The sequence below is a fragment of the Zootoca vivipara genome, chromosome 7 (assembly GCF_963506605.1).
Source record: "Zootoca vivipara chromosome 7, rZooViv1.1, whole genome shotgun sequence".
NCBI classification, from domain to species: domain Eukaryota; kingdom Metazoa; phylum Chordata; class Lepidosauria; order Squamata; family Lacertidae; genus Zootoca; species Zootoca vivipara.
Window position 1 is genome coordinate 65,427,990 of NC_083282.1, and position 22,719 is coordinate 65,450,708.

General features: G+C 47.1%; 2 protein-coding genes across 2 annotated transcripts in view; both read right to left on the reverse strand.

Moving 5' to 3' along the window:
- The window catches only part of SHISA4 (shisa family member 4), a 28,853-nt gene that overhangs the window by 5,842 nt on the left and 292 nt on the right, over nt 1–22,719 (reverse strand). The gene's annotated exons all lie outside the window — the stretch shown is intronic.
- Nucleotides 73–22,704, reverse strand: LOC132592449 (uncharacterized). Its single transcript, XM_060277214.1, has 2 exons — nt 11,382–22,704; nt 73–5,563 (listed from the first exon to the last, which is right to left on the reverse strand). The coding sequence occupies exon 1, from the start codon at nt 20,330–20,332 to the stop codon at nt 19,259–19,261; it is 1,074 nt and encodes a 357-aa protein (XP_060133197.1). The 5' UTR covers nt 20,333–22,704; the 3' UTR covers nt 73–5,563; nt 11,382–19,258.

Below are 22,719 nucleotides of genomic sequence, written 5' to 3' on the forward strand. Positions count from 1 at the left end.
GGGGAGGTTGAATAAGTCATTCGTTAGTCTTTTCCTGCCTCTGAGCATGTGCAGAGTAAATTTCCCTCACTTGTCAACTGCAGCATGTCTGCTTCCCTACCCACATGCTTAAAATAAATGGCAGTGATGCCATACAACAGCACAACTTTATCACTGCTAGCATTCATACCAGGAGAAAAAAAAATCTATTTTCTTTCACCACTGGAATACAGCCTAAGGAGCACACTAGAATGCAATCCAATAATACAAGATGCAGTCTTTATAATCTAGCTATTCCCTGCTCAATATCCACTTTTACAAGAACCAGGATATCAGGATATACTGCACACCTTCCTCTAAATGCAGTATAAATTTCCTGCATGAATGCATACAAATAGAAAAGTTGAATCACAATTCCATATCACAATTCTCTGTTCTTTCTCTGTGATTGCTTCCAGAGGTGGACAATTTAGCAGCACTCAAAACACTGCTGCTCGAAGCAGAACAGCAAATCTGTTTCCAAACTTCTAACACTCTTCAGCCAAGGGGACACTCTGCTTTTCCACAGCCGAAATGTTGGAGTGGGCCCATTTTCATTGGGGCCATTATGTGTGAGGGAAGGGTTAAATACTCCCCTTTCACTGCACTCCCAATCATTTGATTGCCTCTCCACTATGGAAATGGAGGGTTAATGTGATAGTGTTTATTCCTAGAGGTGTTTTATTCCTAGAGAGGTGGAAGAGCCGACAGAGAAGAAAATGACTAGGGCAATCTGTGCAGGCCATAACTGGCCAAAATAGCCACCCAGCAGGTCATCCCAGGGAGGGAAACCAACCAAAAACTGAACAGAGAGAACATGAGATAGGGGTGTTTTGTTCACTGTGCAGATGCCTTCATTTTTTTTAAAAAAAAGTGACTAAAGCAGGCTATTTCACAGTAAATTCCCTACCAAAGAAAGAACAGCTGGGTCACACTAAGTGAGACAGCAACATTTTCGAATTCTCTGTGGCTAAAGAATTCCCATACAGTGGTACCTCGGTTTATGAACACAATTGGTTCCGGAAGTCTGTTCATAAACTGAAGTGTTCATAAACTGAAGCGAACTTTTCCATTGAAAGTAATGGAAAGTGGATTAATCCATTCCAGACAGTCCGCGGAGTACTTAAACTGAAGCGTTCATAAACTGAAGCGAACTTTCCCATTGAAAGTAATGGAAAGTGGATTAATCCGTTCCAGACGGGTCCACGGAGTACTTAAACTGAAGCGTTCATAAACTGAAGCATGGGTGTAATTGGTTCCGGAAGTCCGTTCATAAACTGAAGCGTTCATAAACTGAAGCGAACTTTCCCATTGAAAGTAATGGAAAATGAATTAATCCGTTCCAGATGGGTCCGCGGTGTTCATAAACCGAAAATTCATAAACCGAGGTGTTCATAAACCGAGGTTCCACTGTAAATAGAAGTGGTGTGCAACATAATAGCTACCACAAGGTACTTTAGACAAAAAAGTTTTGTTTCCTCTGAAGGGAGCTAGTAAAGATATAGCAAACCAAGATAAAAATGCACTTGAAAGTTTCCACTGAAGCCCTCTATTTTAAATGGACAAGGGAGTATCAACACCCTCTATACATCAACTGGAACTCCTAAAATAGCTAATGCTTAATCTTCATCCAGTTTCTAATCCAATCAAAGCAACACTGTATCGCCTATCAAGTTATCATCAAGAGTCCTAATGCTAGTAGTGTCCTTTGCAATACAGTGGAACCTCGGTTTATGAACACCTCGGTTTATGAATTTTCGGTTTACAAATGCCACGGACTCATCTGGAACGGATTAATTCACTTTCCATTACTTTCAATGGGAAAGTTCGCTTCAGTTTATGAACGCTTCAGTTTATGAACAGACATCCGGAACCAATTGTGTTCATAAACCGAGGTACCCTGTAAATGCAAAACCTCACATGAACTCCTCTCCTTTGTAAACCAGGTAAAGGTAATATTTATTTATTCCATACTGCAGGGGAGCCCCATCTGATGAAGCATCTTGGGCCCAATGGCAAAGCTTCAAAGTGACAAGTGAGGTGGGAAGCTGGGCAAAGAGACCCAGGCAGGCTATGCTCTCCAATATGCTATTCTCTCTGTAACAAATCCCAAACTCCAAAGCAAATTAGCATTAAAAAAACATAATATCAGTGTCAGGGCTATTCAGTGTATTGTACAGAATGTCAGAAGTATGACTGCCTGCCTGCTGGACAGACGTTGTGGGTGCTCAATGCAATGAGCTCCTGGCCTCCAGGTAACACGTTTGTTGTTCTAGAGTAAAGTTCTCCCAATAGGGATATGTAAGAAGCTTTTGGCACACTTTCGCCCTCTTCAAGTTTTCAGTTCCTACTTCAATTCCCTTCTCCTTTTCCCTCAGAAGCAAAAACAATTTACCAGACAGCCTCCAATTCCCTATGTAGATACATGTCCTGAGCAAGAGAAGTAACAAATCACTGGGACCATCCAATAAATCCAAATGTTGGAAGGATAGACACAGCACATAGTTAAATGGCACACTGTTGAAAGGTGTTGGGATGGCCACCAATCTGGATGGTTTTAAAAGGAGATAAGACAAATTCATGCAGACAAGTCTATGGCAACGCTCACTAGCCATTATGGATATCAGAAGGAGTGTGCCTTGGCATACCAGTTGCTGAGCATTGCAAGTGGGGGGGGGGAAGAGTGCTGTAGACTAGATAGGGCTATGGCCTGATCCAGCAGGCTCTTCTTTTATTCTTTTCATGGGCTGTATTAACTCATTGTCACCCCTTATCTGCAGTTAAACAAAATGTAGAACAAAACTATTTTTCCTGTTGTCCAGACAACATTATTATTATTATTATTTATTTATTTATTTATTTATTTATTTATTTATTTATACCCCACCCATCTGGCTGGGTTTCCCCCGCCACTCTGGGCGGCTTCCAGCAAATACCAAAATACATTAAAATATCACAGATTAAAAACTTCCCTAAACAGGGCTGCCTTTAGGTGTTTTCTAAATGTCAGGTAGTTGTTTATCTCCTTGACCTCCGATGGGAGGGCGTCCCACAGGGCGGGTGCCACTACCGAGAAGGCCCTCTGCCTGGTTCCCTGTAGCTTTGCTTCTCGCAGTGAGGGAACTGCCAGAAGGCCCTCAGCGCTGGATCTCAGTGTCCGGGCTAAACGATGGGGGTGGAGACACTCCTTCAGGTATACAGGACCGAGGCCGTTTAGGGCTTTAAAGGTCAGCACCAACACTTTGAATTGTGCTCGGAAACGTACTGGGAGCCAATGTAGGTCTCTTAGGACCGGTGTTATGTGGTCTCAGCGGCCACTCCCAGTCACCAGTCTAGCTGCCACATTCTGGATTAATTGCAGTTTCCGGGTCACCTTCAAAGGTAGCCCCACGTAGAGCGCACTGCAGTAGTCCAAGCGGGAGATAACATGGTGCACATGTAGCCATTCTGCTTTTAAAATACTGTAAATAGATGAGGGGGCAGGTGCTGAAGTCACATGCATGTCCTTCCTTCTTGGAAATGTAGATGAGCATGCATATATAAAGCCTGTCGCAGGCGAGAAAAATCAGACACACATAGATCATATTACATCAGACCTGGCCATGAGTCAGGGCAGCAGGGGAACAGGAAACTGAAACTCCTCCGCTCTTTGAGACATGTAGACTGGGCAGCTGCCGTGGTTTTATATTGCCACCTAGAGTATCATGTTTTGGGAGTTCATACTCACGCTCCAAGTCCCCTTCTCTTCCAAATGTAATCTCCACATATGGAACATGATCAGCCGCCTTGGAATGGATGGAAATGATGCATGCCCTGCTCTATATACACAGCGGGGCTTTGATTCATGAAACCTGCCTTATCCAGCCAGGTCCAGCTCCTTATTCAGGAATCCCACCCTTCTGCCATTCTGCCTGTGACCTTTGGGCCATAGCAACTGCCACAAGCTCTCAAATCTTTTAGGAAACTGTACCGATACACTAGGTGCATAGAGCATGCAGGGTCTGCTCGTATTTTAGCAGTTAGGAAATTATCTAGTACTTTTAGGCAATGATGGGGCAAATCGGCAAATCCATCCAATTCAAGCTTATTTCAATGCCATCATAATGACCTGCACTTAAACCATAAGTTATTTTAATACATTTTGTTTTCAAACTATGCTGAACTTCTGAAGAAACTGTGATAACCATCTGTCGTACACAAGCTATTTTATTTACTTATCATATTTTGTCCTTTCACCAAGTAGCTGCAGATGATGCGCATGATTCTTACCACCACCACCACTCTATTCTCACAACAATCTCAAGAAAGAAGATTCCACCTAAACATTAGGAAGAACTTCCTGACAATAAGAGCTGTTCGGCAGTGGAATTTGCTACCAAGGAGTGTGGTGGAGTCTCCTTCTTTGGAGGTCTTTAAGCAGAGGCTTGACAGGCATATGTCAAGAATGCTTTGATGGTATTTCCTGCTTGGCAGGGGGTTGGACTGGATGGCCCTTGTGGTCTCTTCCAACTCTATGATTCTATGATTCTATGAATCCTGTGAGACAGGTTAAGTTTCAACATCACACAGTGAGCTTCATGCCCAAGTGGAGATCTGAACCAGCCCTAGTCCAAAACACTAACCACTACACAGCACTATATTTTTTGACAAATGTTAGCCCCTTCAACATCTGCAATTCTAAAAGCAGCCCTTCCCCAACATGCAAGCAATTCGCTTACAGAGAAAATGTATTCTCACCACTCCACAGAATCTAGAAATGTGTTTGTAATCTCTGGCAGTAAATACAAGATTAAGGCAAATCTCAAAAGTAATGATCTGATGATTACCTAATAAATACTGTTCCCATACAGTGACTTCTGTCTTTGTACTTTTCTTTGTTTGCTTCCTTTTTGTTATGTTTGCCCTTTTCTCTTTGTAATGAATCAATAAAATATATATACATTCTAATAAATGCAGTGACTTCCTTTTACCTGGGATTTGCTTGGTGTCCCCCAGTCCATGGAAACTGCATTTATTATTTATGAACATATTTTGCATTACTATTATTACGGTTGTTATTGTTGTCATTGTCATTATTTTATTACGTGCCCTTCACCCTAAGTCACCCAATTAGCACTACCCTCTTAGTCAACAATAAATGTTAAAATCATTTTTAAAAAGAACCCTAGAAGATAAACAGAAAGAAACCTGCATTACAAAATCAAACCATTACATAAAACCAGGTACAGCAAAACATATATGAAAACAACAGAGTCAAAAATACCAAAAATCTTTAAGTACCGGTAATCTCAAAATGCCTGGAAAAAATAAAACAAAATAGACAAACATGACCTAGATGCCTAGGCGAGATTTGAAGATGTTTCACATTTGGGATGCCATTGCTGAAAAGGCCCTTTCTCTGACAGTCCCCACTGTACCACCCACAATACAGACCGACTAAGAAACAGTAGCTAGAAGTTGCATGGCTTTGTGGGTTAAAAAGTTGAAAAACAGCCACGAGACCACAGAACTACAGGGCTGACAGATACCTAAAGGTCATAGCCACCTGATCTGTCACAGTGGCCGGAGTGGACTACTTCAGAGTAACGACGCTACGCAGCTCTGCATTTTATTCTTTTATTGGTGCTGCGTATTTACAGTGCTCAAGTCATTGCTATTTACACGGAGCGATGTTGTCAGTCGGTTTCAGAACCTCCTAATGGCTTTTGGCGCGTCTTTCTCCAACACAAAAGCTTTGGCAGACCCATCCTCTTGCCCCTCCTCTTCCTGCGTAATTCTGGAGTTGGAGGGATGGGTCTTCCCCCCTTGCTTGCCCCTTCCTGTCCCACCTGGGACCCTGGCTCCTCTACCTTGCCTGAGCCTCGGACACGACTTCCTGCTTCCCCACTGGAATCGGAACTCTCCCTGCTTTCCCCTTTGCTCGGGGACGGGCTTGAACTCAGGAGGGGAGGGACTTCGCGATATCCCCTGTCCCTCACATCCACCCCCCTCCCAAGCTCTCCTTCACCCCTCCCCAGGCCCCCCCCATGTGTCGGTGACGACTGGAAGCCTAAGAACTCAGTGCTCTCCGAGCCCGTTGGTGTGAATACCTCCCCCCAGTCCTGCGAGCCCCCCCCTTCCGCCTGGGCTGACGGGAATCCCAAAAAGTCCGTGGCGTCAGAGCTGGTGGGGGTAAAAACGTTCTGCCAATCTGCTCCTTCCTCTGACTGGGTGGATCTCGGTGACACCCATACCTCATCCTCTGGTTCCTCAAACTCCGCTTCCCAGCGCCATGGTGAGCTGCTCTCCCGTGCCTCCTCCTCCTCCCCCTCCCTTTCCATGTGCCAGGGCTTGGGTCTGTGGGGAAAGAGGGCGTGAAATTCTTCCACCAAGAATTCCTCCTGTATCTGAGTGGCTGGGACCCATTCATTCTGGGACGGTGGAGCATCCTCCCATGCCATGAGGTACTCCAGTCCCCCCACCCCCCACCTTGAATCCAGGATGGCCGTGGCCTCATTGAGTTGCTCCCTGCCTTCCCTCTCCCCCCCTCCCTCGGGGGTTTGTTCGCTGTCTCGGAGCCTGCTGCTTTCCCTGTACGGCGACAGCAGCGATCTATGAAACACTGGATGCACCCTCATGTCCTCTGGCAGTGCCAGCCTGTATGCCACCGGGTTTACCTGTTGCGTGACCGTGAAGGGGCCCAGCCTTTTGGGTGCCAGCTTTTTGCACCTCCCTCTGGTGGGAAGGCCCTCCGAGGACAACCACACCTTGTCCCCCACCCTGATGACCTCCCCTTGTCGCCTGTGGCGATCTGCCCCCTTTTTGTACGCTTCCTTGGCCCTCTCCAAGTGTTCTCTGAGCTGCTGGTGCACCGTCTCCAGTTCCTCTGCCCAATCCTCAGCCTGTGGGCCCTCCTCCTCTTCCTCCTCCCTCTCCCTCTCTGGGAAAGATCTGAGGTCGCGCCCGTAATTGGCCTTAAAGGGCGACACCCCTGTGGAGACGTGCACTGCATTGTTGTAGGCAAATTCTGCTAGTGGCAAGCGATCCACCCAGTCCGTTTGCCGCTGGCTGACGTAGCATCTCAGGTACTGCTGCAGAATGGCGTTGACCCTCTCCGCTTGTCCGTTGGTCTGCGGGTGTCTAGCCGTCGACAAGCTGACCTCCACCTGTAGGAGGTTCATGAGCCGCCGCCAGAACCTGGAAACAAATTGGCGGCCACGATCCGAAATAACCCTTAAAGGTAATCCATGCAGTCTGAAAATGTGATCAACAAACAGTTTGGCTGTCTCTTCTGCCGAGACTGCCCTGGCACACGGTATAAAGTGACACATTTTGGACATAAGGTCCACCACCACCAACACTGCAGTCTTACCCCTGGACGAAGGCAGATCTGTGATGAAGTCCATGGACACCACTTCCCACGGCCTGTGTGGTGTGGCTAAGGGCTCCAGCAACCCTGGTGGCGCTGCTCTGACCACCTTCGCCCGCTGGCAGGTGGTACAGCCCCTTACATAGTCTCGAACATCTTCCCGCACCCCTGGCCACCAGAAGTGTCTCATGACTAGGTGAGCGGTTTTGTCCCTTCCAAAATGCCCCGCTGTAGGGTTGTCGTGCATCTGCTTGAGGACCGTACGTCGAAGCTGGGTGGTGGGTAGGTACAGCGCACCCTTGTAGAAAAGCAGCCCTCTGCGTTCTGCAAAGTCTTTTGCCTGCTCCCTCCCCCCTCTCAGTTCTCTGAAGATGCGGTTGGCAAATTCATCCGCTGCCGTCAGTGCTGTGAGTTCTGCCTCGCTCACCACAGCTGCTCCGCAGGACCATGCCGACGGGGGGAAAATGTGCCTTGGGGCTGGTGGCGCCTCCTCCTCCATGTACTCTGGCTTGCGGGAGAGGGCATCCGCCCTGACATTCTGCTCCCCCGGGATGTAGTGGATGGAGAAGTTGAAGTTCGAGAAGAACTCTGCCCACCGTATCTGCCGCTGGTTGAGCACCCTGGCAGTTCTCCAGAACTCCAGGTTCTTGTGGTCTGTGCACACCTGGATGGGGTGCTTCGCGCCCACCAGGAAGTGTCGCCAGTGCTGGAACGCAGCGTAGATCGCAAGAAGTTCCCTATCAAACACTGTGTAGTTGCGTTCAGGCTGTGTCAGCTTCCTGGAGAAGCAGGCACAGGGTCTCCACTCCCTGTTGGCGTCCAGTTGCAACAAAATTGCGCCCACAGCTTTTTCAGAAGCATCTGTCTCAATGCGTAGGGGCGCGTCCTGCACCACATGGAACAGGTTTTGGTCTGAGGCGAACACTCTCTTGAGGCTTTCGAACGCTGCTTGCGCCTCTGGTGTCCACTTGAACTTCTGCTTGCCTCTCAGGCAGTCCGTGATGGGAGCCGTAACGCGAGAGAAGTTCTTGATGAACTTCCTGTAGAAGTTAGCGAAGCCTAGTAGGCGTTGGGCATCTTTGCGCGTCCTGGGGCTGTGCCAGTCCAGGATGGCCTGCACCTTGTCCTTGTCCATCGCCAGCCCCTTGTCTGACAGCTTGTAGCCCAGGAAGTCCACCTCCTTGGTGTGAAACTTGCACTTCTCCAGCTTCACATACAGGTGGTTCTCCTTCAGGCGTTGCAACACCTCTCTGACATCTTTCACATGCTGCACTGGGTCATTCGAGTAGATAAGGATGTCATCTAGGAAGACCAAGCATTTCCTGAAGAGGAGGGACCCCAGGACGTGGTGCATGAAGGCCTGGAAGCATGCTGAGCCCCCTTGCAAACCGAAGGGCATCACCAGATATTCAAAAGAGCCCAGAGGCGTGAACATCGTGGTTTTCCATTCATCTCCTTCCCGGATCCTGATCAAGTTGTACGCCCCCCTTAGGTCCAGCTTGGTGAAAATCTTGCCCCTGCGTGCCGCTGTCAGGAGATCATCCACTCTGGGCATGGGGAAAGCCACGGGCTCTGTCACCGAATTCAGCCGTCTAAAGTCCACCACAAGACGGCGCTGTTGCGTGTCTTTCTTGTCCACCCAGAAGACCGGGCTGCCCCCTGCTGCCTTGCTTTCCCTTATGAACCCCCGCTTGAGGTTCTTGTCGATGAAAGCGCGCAGATCCTCCAGCTCCTGGTCTGACATGGCGTACAGCTTGGCTGGGGGTATAGTTGCCCCTGGCACCAGGTTGATCTGGCAGTCAAAAGACCTGTGTGGGGGTAGGTGGTCGGACTCCGCTTCGCTGAAGACCTCCTGCAGGTCCCAGTACGGCTTGGGTATCGCCTCACCCCCTTTGACGTGCATGGTGGCCACCGTGGCTATCGGAGGCCCCTCCCCTGGTTGGTGCTGCATGCAATGTTCCAGGCAAAAGTCCGATCCAAAAGTGATGCATCTCTGATGCCAACTTATGGAGGGGTCGTGGCGCGCCAGCCAGCTCATGCCCAAGACGATGGGGGGGTCTGAGATGGTGGTGACGTTGAACGCCAGTGTCTCTGAGTGCCTTCCCACCGTCATTCTCATGGGGGGGGTTTGATGTGTGATGGCCCCTCCCAGCAGCTCCCTGCCGTCAATGGTTGCTACGTGCAGAGGAAAATCCAACTGCAAAAGCTGGATTTGGTGCTCTTCTGCAAAGCTTCTCGAGAAGAAGTTGGCGGACGCCCCACTGTCAATTAAGGCGAGGACCGTCAGGGGATAGCCATTTGGGAGCGTTAGCGTCACTTCTAGAACCACTCCTGCTCTGGGAGGGGTGGGCTGGCTCTGCACCTCTCTGTGCGGGTGGGCGGGCTGGGGCTGTTGTCTGCTGACTGTGCCTGGCTGCTGCCCCTTGTCTCCTGCAGCCAGGCTTTCCCGTTTCCCTGCTGTGGTGCTGCGTCAGTGGGGGAGGGCACCACCGTTCCCGCCTTTCCTTGCCACTCCCTGCGATGTGGGCAGTCTCTGACGAGATGCTGGGGTGAGTTGCAGAGAAAGCAATTCCCGCCCCTTCCCTCCTTGCGTCTTGGCGCCGCTGGGGTTTGAAAAGCCCGCGCGCGCGCGCTATCAATCTGCATGGGCTCCTGGTCCTGGCTGGCTCCAGGCGTGGCCTGAAAGGGTTGTTGAGGGAGTGGCTTCTCCTGCGACCGTGGGAACCAAGCCCGCTTTGCGCGCGTCGCTTGCTTGTCGTTCCACCGGGATTCCTGCCTCACCCCCACCGCCAGAGCTGCTTTGCTCAGCTGATCCATAGTACTGGGCTTTGGACCTCTCGAGAGTTCATCCTTCACCTCCTCGCTCAAACCCAAGTAAAACGCAGCTTGCATGGGAGGCGAATCCAAAACCCACCCCAGTCTGTGCACCAGCATGGTGAATTTCGCCCAATATGCGCGAACTGTCATATTTCCTTGGCGTAAATTATGCAGTTCCTCCTTAGTCTGGTCCAAATGACTATCGGACGAATACATCGTCCTCAAACCTTCTAGAAATTGTTGGACATTTTTCATGCAAGGATTCTTGGTTGCGATTAATGGTCTTAGCCACTCCCTGGCTGCTCCGGTGAGATGTTCCACAATAAACGCTACTCTGTGCTCATCATCGGGGAACTCATTCTGGTGCAGCTCAAGAGCATACACGATCTCAGTCTCAAAGCCCTGAAACTCCTTCGGGTCTCCATTGAACTTGCTTACAAGGGTCCCTGCTCTCCTTCCTGGCAGCACTTGGACTTGGGGAGCCCCTCCCGCCTTGTTTTTCTCTGCATCCAGCTTGTTTTGGAGGTCTACCGCCACCGCCCTTAAATGCTGCTCTTTTTCCTGGAGCTCTCTCACCTGTTCCGCAAGTTGTAGCCGGTCGTCCTGGACCTTCTTAGTCTCCTCTTTAGCTGCCTTCAATTCTCCCTGCGCCTGCAGCGACAGCTGTTGCAGTTCTAGCTGGGCTTGCTCAGCGATCTGCCGCCACTTCTCCGCCTCGGACACGCTCATCCCGGCAACTCCGAAGTAGCCCAAAAATGATTAGGAGGTTGCTGTCACAGTGGCCGGAGTGGACTACTTCAGAGTAACGACGCTACGCAGCTCTGCATTTTATTCTTTTATTGGTGCTGCGTATTTACAGTGCTCAAGTCATTGCTATTTACACGGAGCGATGTTGTCAGTCGGTTTCAGAACCTCCTAATGGCTTTTGGCGCGTCTTTCTCCAACACAAAAGCTTTGGCAGACCCATCCTCTTGCCCCTCCTCTTCCTGCGTAATTCTGGAGTTGGAGGGATGGGTCTTCCCCCCTTGCTTGCCCCTTCCTGTCCCACCTGGGACCCTGGCTCCTCTACCTTGCCTGAGCCTCGGACACGACTTCCTGCTTCCCCACTGGAATCGGAACTCTCCCTGCTTTCCCCTTTGCTCGGGGACGGGCTTGAACTCAGGAGGGGAGGGACTTCGCGATATCCCCTGTCCCTCACATGATCCAAAAAACATAAATGGAAATATACTGGGTCTCAGGAAAGACAATCTCATCAAGGGTCCATATTTGCTGTGCTCACTCACTGAGCCAGGACTAGCAGACAGGATAGGCAATATATGTGCTTTTTTTTTTTTTTTGCAGGAGGAACAGCTGCACCTCCCTTTCTCACTCTCTCTGCAGACCACAGCATCACTCTTTCCCCTGGCACTGGAAGCCCAGAAAAGAGAAAAGGGTGTGCATAGCCACCATTAACACTCTCATATTACTTCTTCTATAGGGTTTGAGGTATGCAGTAGGAATAGCTCTGCGGTGACAGGATGGAGAGGTAGAAAAGCAAGCTAATACAAGCATAGCCTTTTAACACATAAGCTATCCATCTGTAGGGAGATTTGGACATCAGAAAGGAATTTATTCAGTGTCTTCCGGCCAGAAATCTGAATCTATTTCAATATTTCAGTATTTCAATATGATCTTAGAGATGCTCGTACAACAGACTTGTTTTTGGCTAGGTAGTCGATTTACTGAGTTTAATCACTCTTTAGCATTTTGTGCAGAGATATTGCCAAGCATGGGAAAAGCATTCTTGTAACAGAGCTTGAATAATTAACGTTTCTGGCACCAACTCCTTTAGTGCAGTAAAAACATCTCTTCCTTATGCAAAACTGGAAAAAAGGAACAACCACTCTGCTAGTATTATCGGGGTCATAAGCAACACAGAGGAGACTCTTGAGAGTCCCATGGACTGCTAGAAGATCAAACCTATCCATTCTGAAGGAAATCAGCCCTGAGTGCTCACTGGAAGGACAGGTCGTGAAGCTGAGGCTCCAATACTTTGGCCACCTCATGAGAAGAGAAGACTCCCTGGAAAAGACCCTGATGTTGGGAAAAGTGGAGGGCACAAGGAGAAGGAGACGACAGAGGACGAGATGGTTGGACAGTGTTCTCGAAGCTACCAACATGAGTCTGACCAAACTGTGGGAGGCAGTGGAAGACAGGAGTGCCTGGCGTGCTCTGGTCCATGGGGTCATGAAGAGTCGGACACAACTAAACGACTAAACAACAACAACAAAGCAACACAGATCCAAGACAGAAACAAATGTCTATAGAAAGATAAGCATAGGTATGGACATCTTTAACCGAACCATCTAGCCAGATCCACTCAGAGGATTTTCAGAATAAAAAGGTCTTCACCAACCACCCAAAGGCTAAGACAGATCCAATCAACTTGATTAAAAAAAAAATCTGCTTCTACAGCTTGCAGATCACAAGTGCACATAATGTGGGGGTGGGAGTAGGAATCTCAATATGGAAGTTGTGCCATGTTGCCTCTTAAGCAATACCTCACAGTACTGTACCTGGTCATTAAAATGGTACCACAGATGGTACCATGGACAGCACCACCAAGATGCACAATTGGATGCAAGAAACTCACATTAAACCTAATACAGTGGTACCTTGGGTTACGAACTTCATTCCGGAGGTCCGTTCTTAACCCAAAATTGTTCTTAACCTGAGGCACGCTTTTGCTAATGGGGCCTCCCATTGCCACCGCACCGCCAGCACGCGATTTCCATTCTCATCCTGGGGCAAAGTTCGCAACCCAAGGTACTACTTCTGGGTTAGTGGAGTTTGTAACAAGGCTTCTGTCATGAGCCATGATCTCAAATGTCATATTTCTGCTCAGTCTCCCCCTTAGAAGCATAGACTGGTAGAGTTGGGAGGGATCAAAAGGGTCATCTAGTCCACCTCCCTGCAATGCAGGGATCTCTTGCCCGATGTGGGACTTGAACCACAACACTGAGATAAAAAGTTTCATGCTCTACCGACAGATATCTGCCTTCTTCCATGCCTCCCCGCCCCTGCTTTATTTTTCCTCCCTTGCTGTCAGGATTTCCCTACCTTTAAGGGTTCCCAGGCTTCATTCTCCCAGCTTCCCCCCACCAGGAATTTTTCATTCAGCCTTTCACATTTAGCTAGCTACAAAAGAATCCACACTTGTTACCGTAAGTAGATTCATTTCTCCTACTGTCTCCACCATGGGATTATCTTGTCTCCCTTTGATGAATACTTGTCTGATATACATCTTCATCTGATTATCCTCAATTAAAGCATTTACCTCTGAAGCCACCAACTCCCTCTCTTCCTCCCCACACACACACCAACAGCAAGTGAATACATCCTTGATCCTCTAAGAAGGTGAAAAGGAGCAGCTCAGCTGCAAGAACACAGACATCATTTAATGACTAAAAGGTAAAGGTAAAGGGACCCCTGACCATTAGGTCGAGTCATGACCGACTCTGGGGTTGTGGCGCTCATCTTGCGTTATTGGTTGAGGGAGCCAGCGTACAGCTTCCAGGTCATGTGGCCAGCATGACAAAGCCGCTTCTGGCGAACCAGAGCAGCACACGGAAACACCGTTTACCTTCCAGCTGTAGCGGTACTTGCACTTTGACGTGCTTTCGAACTGCTAGGTTGGCAGGAGCTGAGACCGAGCAACGGGAGCTCACCCCGTTGCAGGGATTCGAACCGCCGACCTTCTGATCAGCAAGCCCTAGGCTCTGTGGTTTAACCCACAGCGCCAACTGCATCCCTAACATTTAATGACTTATCTTCCAGATAGTTTTGGACAACATAAAGCATCTGTTTTTCAAGACTTCCAAGTTTTTGTTCTGGTTTTTCCTTCTCTTTCAATTCTTTCCCCCCCCTTTTTGGGGGGGAGGGTGTTGCTACAGATAATGAGGGGGGAAATAAACCAATATCAAAACAAAACAAAACAGAAAACCCAGACAACCGGTCTGCAGAAAGGACTCTATGAATTGGAAACAGATATGCTGTATGTACTTTTGTTATCCAAGAAAATCTTTTAATAAAAGCAATTTTTGTTAAAAACAGGAAACCCCAAAAAATGGCACTGCATTGTACATATAATTCCAGGGGCTGAGTTCTTTTAACCAGCTTTTAAATATATATGGCAGGGGGGGGGAATCAAATCTATAACTTCTATGCAGTATTTCAAATAGTTATTTGGCAAGGAAAAGACAGTGGGATATGAATAGAAGAAGAATGTTTGCTTTAGAAAAAATACAGTTCTAATGAAAGATTACACTGAACCCACTTAAGACTCCTGCTTTTGTGTACTGGTGATAGGGGTGGTGTGTTTCGCAAGAGAAGAGGGTGGGGAGCTGCTTCCTCCTCTGGCCTTTTTACCGTATCAGTAAGGAAGCTCCTGCTGCCAAAGCTGCTTTTCTACCCAAGAAAGGAAAAAAATATAGGTATCACAGATGAAAAAGCAGTCAAGAGAGTAATTTTGAACAGTAAATTGGCCATGGTTAAAGAGACTCTTCTACTCTTGATCACAGCCTTCCATGGCTGCTTTGATTTTTAAAGGAAGAGGCTATCACTGGAGACCAACCCTCCAGATCTTGCTGGGCTACAATACCCATCATTCCTGACAGCTAGATATGGTTGGAGTTGATGGGAGTTGAGTCCAACAACAACTGGAGGATCATAGGCTCTCCGTCCTGTCTGGCCTACACCCCCACCTGCACACTCCTTTTTGCTCTATAAATTAGGTTTTCACCCCCTCCTTTCTGTGCCATGAGGAGAGCCCCTGGTTTAAACTGATTGGTCTGCCACCATTATGTGTAGTTTGAGCCTCAGTTACATAGATTTGTGGCTGACATTTTCTCCAACCACACTGACTTGCTCTTGCCAGAACCTTTCCTTGATTTTTTTTTAATTAAAAAAAACCCATCTCTTTGCAGCTGTATTTTGTGTTGGGAATAGCAGCATAACTTCTGTGTGTGTTTTTAATTTTCTCAAATTGAAAGCTGCTTTGAAAACTTTTTTTAATCTCAAGTGTGGGGCAGTAGTAGCACTAATAAAGGAAACAAGGTTTACTTACACAGTGGGACACTTCCCCCTGCACACCCCCTAAATCTGTTCTGGGATTCCCCCCCCCCAACCCTCCAGAGAAGATTTAGGGGGCATAGGAAAGGGAATAGGAAAGGAGGGAAATTCCACTGCATGAGCAGACCTCAATCCATGCATGCAATGCCTCCATTGAATTCCACCCTATATCTAGATCTAAGGCAGAGTCATCTGACTTGGGATAGATCTTAGATTACTCCTCTACTGAACAAAATTACTGCCACAGACTAAACACAACAGACTGTTACAGACAGAGCCCCTAATGAATATTTCCCAAAGCACTGGAGAGGTTTTTCCGCCCAATAAGCACTTTAGCTTCAATAATCAAGGGTTTTCTTTCTCCTCAGTAGAAAAACAGGACAAATGAACATTGGGGTGCAAGAAAAATAAGCTTTCTTCTTTCTCTAGGAACTGTTATGGAAGTAAATAAAAAAGCTGGGTAGAAGTCAGTGTCTGAAATCAGCAGGAAAATTGTGACTTACTAGTAAGTCAGTTTGGTGGTTGGACGGTAAAAAAAAAATTAAAAAAAGGTAAAGGACCCCTGGACAGTTAAGTCCAGTCAAAGGTGACTATGGGGTGCAGTGCTCATCTCGCTTCAGGCCAAGGGAGCCAGCTTTTGTCCACAGACAGCTTTCCAGGTCATGTGGCCAGCATGACTAAACCACTACTGGTGCAAAAGAACACCATGATGGAAACCAGAGTGCACGGAAAAGCCGTTTACCTTTCTGCTGCAGAGGTACCTATTTATCTACTTGCACTGGTGTGCCTTCCAACTGCTAGGCTGGCTGAAGCTGGGACAGAGCAACGGGAGCTCACCCCGTCGCACGGATTCAAACCACTGATCTTCCAATCAGCAAGCCTAATTAAAAAAAAGGTTTAGACCACTGAGTCCAGTCGTTTGGACAAGGACCCGGGAGATCAGGGTTTATATCTCCATTCATGAGGCTCACTGGAGGACCTTGGGCCAGAGTTGTTGTGAGATTGAAATGGGATGGGGAAGAACAATGTGTGGCACCCTTAATTCCTTGGAGGAGAGTTGGGATATAAATGTAACAAACAAGTAATATCTGAAGAAGTGTGCATGCACACAAAAGCTCATACCTATGACAAACTTAGTTGGTCTCTAAGGTGCTACTGGAAGGAATTTATTTTTTTTTTTGTTTCAACTACGTCAGACCAACACGGCTACCTACCTGTAACAAGTAATAACTCTAACGGGTATGTTAAGGGATAAGAAATCTATATTAAGTTAATTTAAGACAGCAGTCTGGGACAACAGTCTGGGGAGAGACCATTTTTCAGGATTGAGGAATCAATTCTGTATCTCTCTCTTGTAAATATCATTGCTGACATTTACTTTGTTAATCCTAGTCTCATTGTAGCTACCAGCACAATTTTGAAAACAGCACTCCACAAGAGAGACAGAGTTTATAGATTCCATACAGATACTGTTTCCATGAAACATGCAGAAATATATTTGAGGCACTCTAGTACTACTTGTTCCCTATAGCAATAGTTGTTACCATAGGATAAAATTTTAAAAGAAACAACAAGTGCATTCCTGCCGATACAGGCTTTCCATTTGCTTTAGATTTAAGGAAAAGCGACTATGGGCAAATTATTGGAGGGGCCTTAGTTCAGTGACCGAGCACACAACTGGTACATAGAAAGCCTCACCAACCCCTGGCACCTCCAGTTAAGGAGAAATACTTCTGCCTTACTACAATGAGAGAGCTGCAGCCAGTCAGAATAGACAGCATCGGGGCTCATAGAGCCAATTCCTAGGGGCCGTGGGGGCTTCGGCCCCCACAATAAAATATTTTAGGGGGCCAGGTCCCTGCAAAGTTGATGGACATTCCCATTCAATTGGTGTGTCTGCACTGCGTTATGTGATCGATTATGTGGGGCTTACCTGGGCCCCCGCAATATTTTATTCAAGATGACACCCCTGATTGGGGTAGATGGCCCAATGTTCTGAATAAGGCAGCTTCATATGGTCACAGAGGTGCCTAATGTGAAAATGCTCAGCGTTTCAAGCGTACAAAAGTACACTTAGTATGTTTCACTCCCAGTTCTTCCATAACATCTAACATGTTAGTTTTTCATAAGCGTTCAACGCAGGAGTGTATAAAAATGTGCGGTCCCCCCCACTTCTGTTTCCTGTGTCACAATTTTCCCCCTGAGTATTTGAATCAGCTCTGCAAACCTCATACTGCAAAGCAACAATCTGAATAGTCAATTAAAAGAGCATTAGCAATTACACTCTGACTCTTTCTATATACCGGTAGTATAGTCAGATAACCCTGCTTTTGGGGGAAATAGAAAGGAATTATTGAGAGAATCAGACAGCAGCATGTTCAGTTGCCAGGAATAAGTTACTGCATGCACTCAAGTCAATGCACAAATCCACATTTCTAAAAAAAGAAAGGAAAGCATAGTTATTTTTGAAACTCACACTGAATAAGACATTTAATTCTCTTGGTGCCCTCTAATTACAGGTTTAACATCCTTCCTTAGCCACAGACAAAAATTACCCACAAAGAACTCAATGGGGACGTGGCAGGAAATGGAAAAAGGGTCCAGCAGGTAGGCGTTGGGATGTGCATTTTCACTGGCTTCCAAGAGATGCCCAAGATGCAGCAACAGAATGCATGGATGGATGGCAGTGATCACAATACCTACAAAGTGCAAATACCATTGAAAGTTTTTCCCTGCACAAACTCCACTGAGATGAATAGTCACATAGAATCATAGAGTTGGAAGAGACCACAAGGGCCATCCAGTCCAACCCCCTGCCAAGCAAGAAACACCATCAAAGCATTCTTGACATATGGCTGTCAAGCCTCTGCTTAAAGACCTCCAAAGAAGGAGACTCCACCACACTTCTTGGCAGCAAATTCCACTGCCGAACAGCTCTTACTGTCAGGAAGTTCTTCCTAATGTTTAGGTGGAATCTTCTTTCTTGTAGTTTGAATCCATTGCTCCATGTCCGCCTCTCTGGAGCAACAGAAAACAACCTTTCACCCTCCTCTATATGACATCCTTTTATATATTTGAACATGGCTATCATATCACCCCTTAACCTTCTCTTCTCCAGGCTAAACATACCCAGCTCCCTAAGCCTTTCCTCATAAGGCATCGTTTCCAGGCCTTTGACCATTTTGGTTGCCCTCCTCTGGACACGTTCCAGCTTGTCAGTATCCTTCTTGAACTGTGGTGCCCAGAACTGGACATAGTACTCCAGGTGAGGTCTGACCAGAGCAGAATACAGTGGTGCTATTACTTCCCTTGATCTAGATGCTATACTCCTATTGATGCAGCCCATAATTGCATTGGCATTTTTAGCTGCTGCATCCAGTTACAAATCCACTGAATGGTAGCATTGTCTAGCCCGCATTTTACCAGCTTCTTTACAAGAATATCATGGGGCACCTTGTCAAAGGCCTTGCTGAAATCAAGATAGGCTATATCCACAGCATTCCCTTCATCTACCAGGCTTGTAATTCTGTCAAAAAATAAGATCAGATTAGTCTGACATGACTTATTTTTCAGAAACCCATGCTGACTTTTAGTGATCACAGCATTCCTTTCTAGGTGCTCACAGACCGTTTGCTTAATGATCTGCTCTAGAATCTTTCCTGGTATTGATGTCAGGCTGACTGGGCGGTAATTGTTTGGGTCCTCTCTTTTCCCCTTTTTGAAAATAGGGACAACATTTGCCCTCCTCCAGTCTGCTGGGACTTCGCCTGTTCTCCAGGAATTCTCAAAGATTATTGCCAGTGGTTCTGAAATCACCTCTGCCAGTTCTTTTAATACTCTTGGATATAATTCATCTGGCCCTGGAGACTTGAATACATCTAAATTAGCCAAGTATTCTTGTATTACCTCCTTACTTATTCTGGGCTGTGTTTCCCCTGCTGAAACATCTGCTCCATATTCTTCAGGTCAGGCATTGTTTTCTTTTTTGGAGAAGACTGAGGCAAAGAAGGTATTGAGGAGTTCTGCCCTTTCTCTGTCCCCTGTTCGCATTTCACCATCTTCTCCCCTAAGTGACCCCACTGCTTCCTTGTTCTTCCTTTTGCTACGGACATACCCATCAAAGCCCTTTTTGTTGCTTTTAACCTCTCTAGCAAGCCTGAGTTCATTCTGTGCTTTAGCTTTTCTGACTTTGTCTCTACACACGCTGGCTATTTGTTTGAATCCCTCTCTGGTGATTTCCCCCTTTTTCCATTTTTGGTACATATCCCTTTTAAATCTTAACTCAGTTAAAAGTTCTTTAGATAGCCACCCTGGCTTCTTTAGGCACCTTCCATGTTTCCGTCTCATTGGTATTGCCTGAAGTTGTGCTTTTAATATCTCCCTTTTAACAAACTCCCAACCATCATGAACTCCCTTCCCTTTTAGTATTACTGTCCATGGGATTTTACCCAGCGTTTCTCTAAGTTTTCTGAAGTCAGTTTTCTTAAAGTCTAGGATTTGAGTCTTAGTATGCTTGGTTGCTCCTTTCCGCTGTATAATAAACTCCAGAAGAGCATGGTCACTCCCACCTAATGATCCTGCCACTTCTACCCCACTAACCAGGTCATCACTATTGGTTAGGACCCGATCTAAAATGGCTGATCCTCTTGTTGCTTCTCCCACTTTCTGGACAATGAAATTGTCTGCAAGGCCAGTGAGGAATCTGTTCGACCTTATGCTCTTGGCTGAGTTTGACATCCAACAAATATCAGGATAGTTGAAATCCCCCATCTCACTTCCTTTTGAATGCTTGGCCATCAGTTCCAGGAAGGCATCATCTGTGTCCTCAGTTTGGCTTGGGGATCTATAGTAAACTCCCACAATGAGATCACTGTTATTTTTCTCTCCCTTAATTTTGACCCAGATACACTCAACTCGGCTTTGAAGTTTTAAATCCTGGATCTCTTCACAGGTATACACATCCCTGACATATAACGCTACTCCTCCTCCTTTCCTGTTTGGTCTATTTCTCTGAAATAGATTGTATCCACATTCTTGCATGGCTCCGATTCACTTCAATGGAGCACACTCAGAAATTTTCAGTGTTTAGTATGGCAAGTTTCTTATATTTGACTTTTTTTCTGGCTCCTAAAACCAATCCATGAATTTTACTTGTTTACTTGGAAAGATTATATACCACTTAATACAAAAAAATAAGGATTGTAATTCAGTGGTAGAGCATTTGCTGTGCATGCAGAAGGTGCCTGGTTCAATCCCTGGCATCTTCAGGTAGGGCTGGGAATGTCTGAAGTCCTGGAGATCCACAGTGTGAATGATGCTGAGCAAGATGGACCAATGTTCTGGCTTGGCATAATGAAGCTTCTTAATATATCTAAAAGTGGTTTAAGATCCTCATTTAAAAAAATTACTAATTGAAGGAATACAGTTTGGGTGTGATACTCTCCATAGGGTGTCTGCCTCCATAGGAATAAATCCAGAGAAATTCTACAGAGGCAAACATCACATCGCATATAGGAACAGAAGAAGAGCTGTGCTGGATAAATAATAAATATATACATACAGTACATACATACATACATACATACATACATACATACATACATACTTTGTCACTGTACCACTTGTTTACAGTGAGATGAAACAAGCCCCACATCCCCCTCCCGCAATCTCTCAGTCCTTGTTTCACTCTGGATACTGTCCTAAAACCACCAACCCCGAACATGTTGCTGTCTTCCATTCACAAGCCTCACGGCCCATGGGTAAAAACTGTTATTTAAACCTGTTGGTGTGGCTTATCATGCTTCTATATCTCCTGCCTGAGGGAGGAGATTTAAAAGGTGCTGGCTAGGTTGTGAGTCATCCCTGAGGATGTTTCTTGAGGCAAGGGTCTCCCACGATTCAGGGGACAGCTCACGAGAACTGTCTTCACCACAGGTACTCTGTCCATGGCTGTCAAACAAGCATAACACACCGTAATGCAGTATGAGTGAACACTTTCTATCGTGGACCGATAGAAGGAAATCATCAGTTGCTGTCCAACCTTGTTCTTTCTCAAGAGCCTAAGGAAAGGAAGTCTCTGTTGGGCCTTCCTAACAACCTGGGCTGTATTGACCTTCCAAGTTAGGTCTTCACAGCCCCCCCCCCCCAATATACAACAGGGCTAGCTCCCCTTTCTTCCTCTGAAAGTCCAACACCATCTCCTTTGTCTTGCCAATGTTTAGATGCAGATTGTTCTCTGAGCACCATGTGGATACCTTTTGAACCTCCCCCCTGTACGCAGATTCATCGCCGCCTGTAATAAAACCCATTATTGTGGCGTCATCAGACCAAAGGCCCATCAAGTCCACCATTTTGCCCCTACAGGGGCCAGCCATATGCTTATAGGATGTCCACAAGCAGGACATGAGTGCATTGTGATAGCCCTTTCCCCAGGGCTCTAATTCTCCAGCAAGTGAGCATTGCCTCTGACAATGGAGGCAATAGATAGTCATGTTAGAAGCCATTGGCGGCCCTATCCACTATCTATTGTTCCTTTGTATCTGAAGAAGTGTGCATGCACACAAAAGCTCATACCTATGACAAACTTAGTTGGTCTCTAAGGTGCTACTGGAAGGATATTTTTTTTTGTATTGTTCCTTTAGTCCCCCTTTTAAAGCCATCCAGGTTGGTGGCCATCACCACATCTACCTGTAACCAATTCCAGTTTTAACTACCTGCGCTTTCAAAAAGCGCTTCCTCTCTGTCCTGAATCTCCCACCACCCAGCTTCCTATACTCAGAGAGGATTAGGAAACTCCTCTCCATCCACTTTCCCGCCACACCATGAATAATCCATACACACCTCTGGCTAGCTTAAGTCTAAGACGTAACTCCCAAGGCAGAAAACCTTGAGAAATATACGGGGGTGGGGGTAGCCCTCAATTCACAAGCAAGCAGCAGCAAAGGGCGCACAGACAGAGCCACCATGTGGGGATCTGCTGGGATCGAGGCTTCCTCCCAACTAATGAGAGCTGTGTGAGCCCCCCCCCCGCTTCTTTAACCCAGTCGCGATATAGGCATTTTGCACATGCTCAGAGGCGTGGCTTCTCAGGTTGAAAAAAACAATCTGGGGAACAACTTGCCCCGGGTTCAAATTCCGGGGAAGAAACGTGTCTCTCCCCCGCGCGCCCCAGCTTTTCCTCCTCCCAGCAGAGGCGCGCCCAGACCCTCCATATTTCCAGGGGGGCGCCAGGACAAGACTCCACAGGTCGGGCTCGAAGCAGGCGCGCCACCCAGCGCCCCGTTGTTCTCCTCGGGCGGGAGGAGGAGGAGGAGAAAGGCACCTCGGGCGGGGCAGCGTAGCCCTGGGGCGGCCCATCCTGCCCCCCTCCCCGCCTCGCCCGGGCGCCCCTTGCCTTCCCTTCCCCGCGCTTCTCTCGCCTCCACCGC

Coding starts and splice junctions, on each gene's coding strand:
- LOC132592449 (XM_060277214.1), bottom strand. CDS start 20,332: ATGCAAGAATGTGGATACAATCTATTTCAGAGAAATAGACCAAACAGG.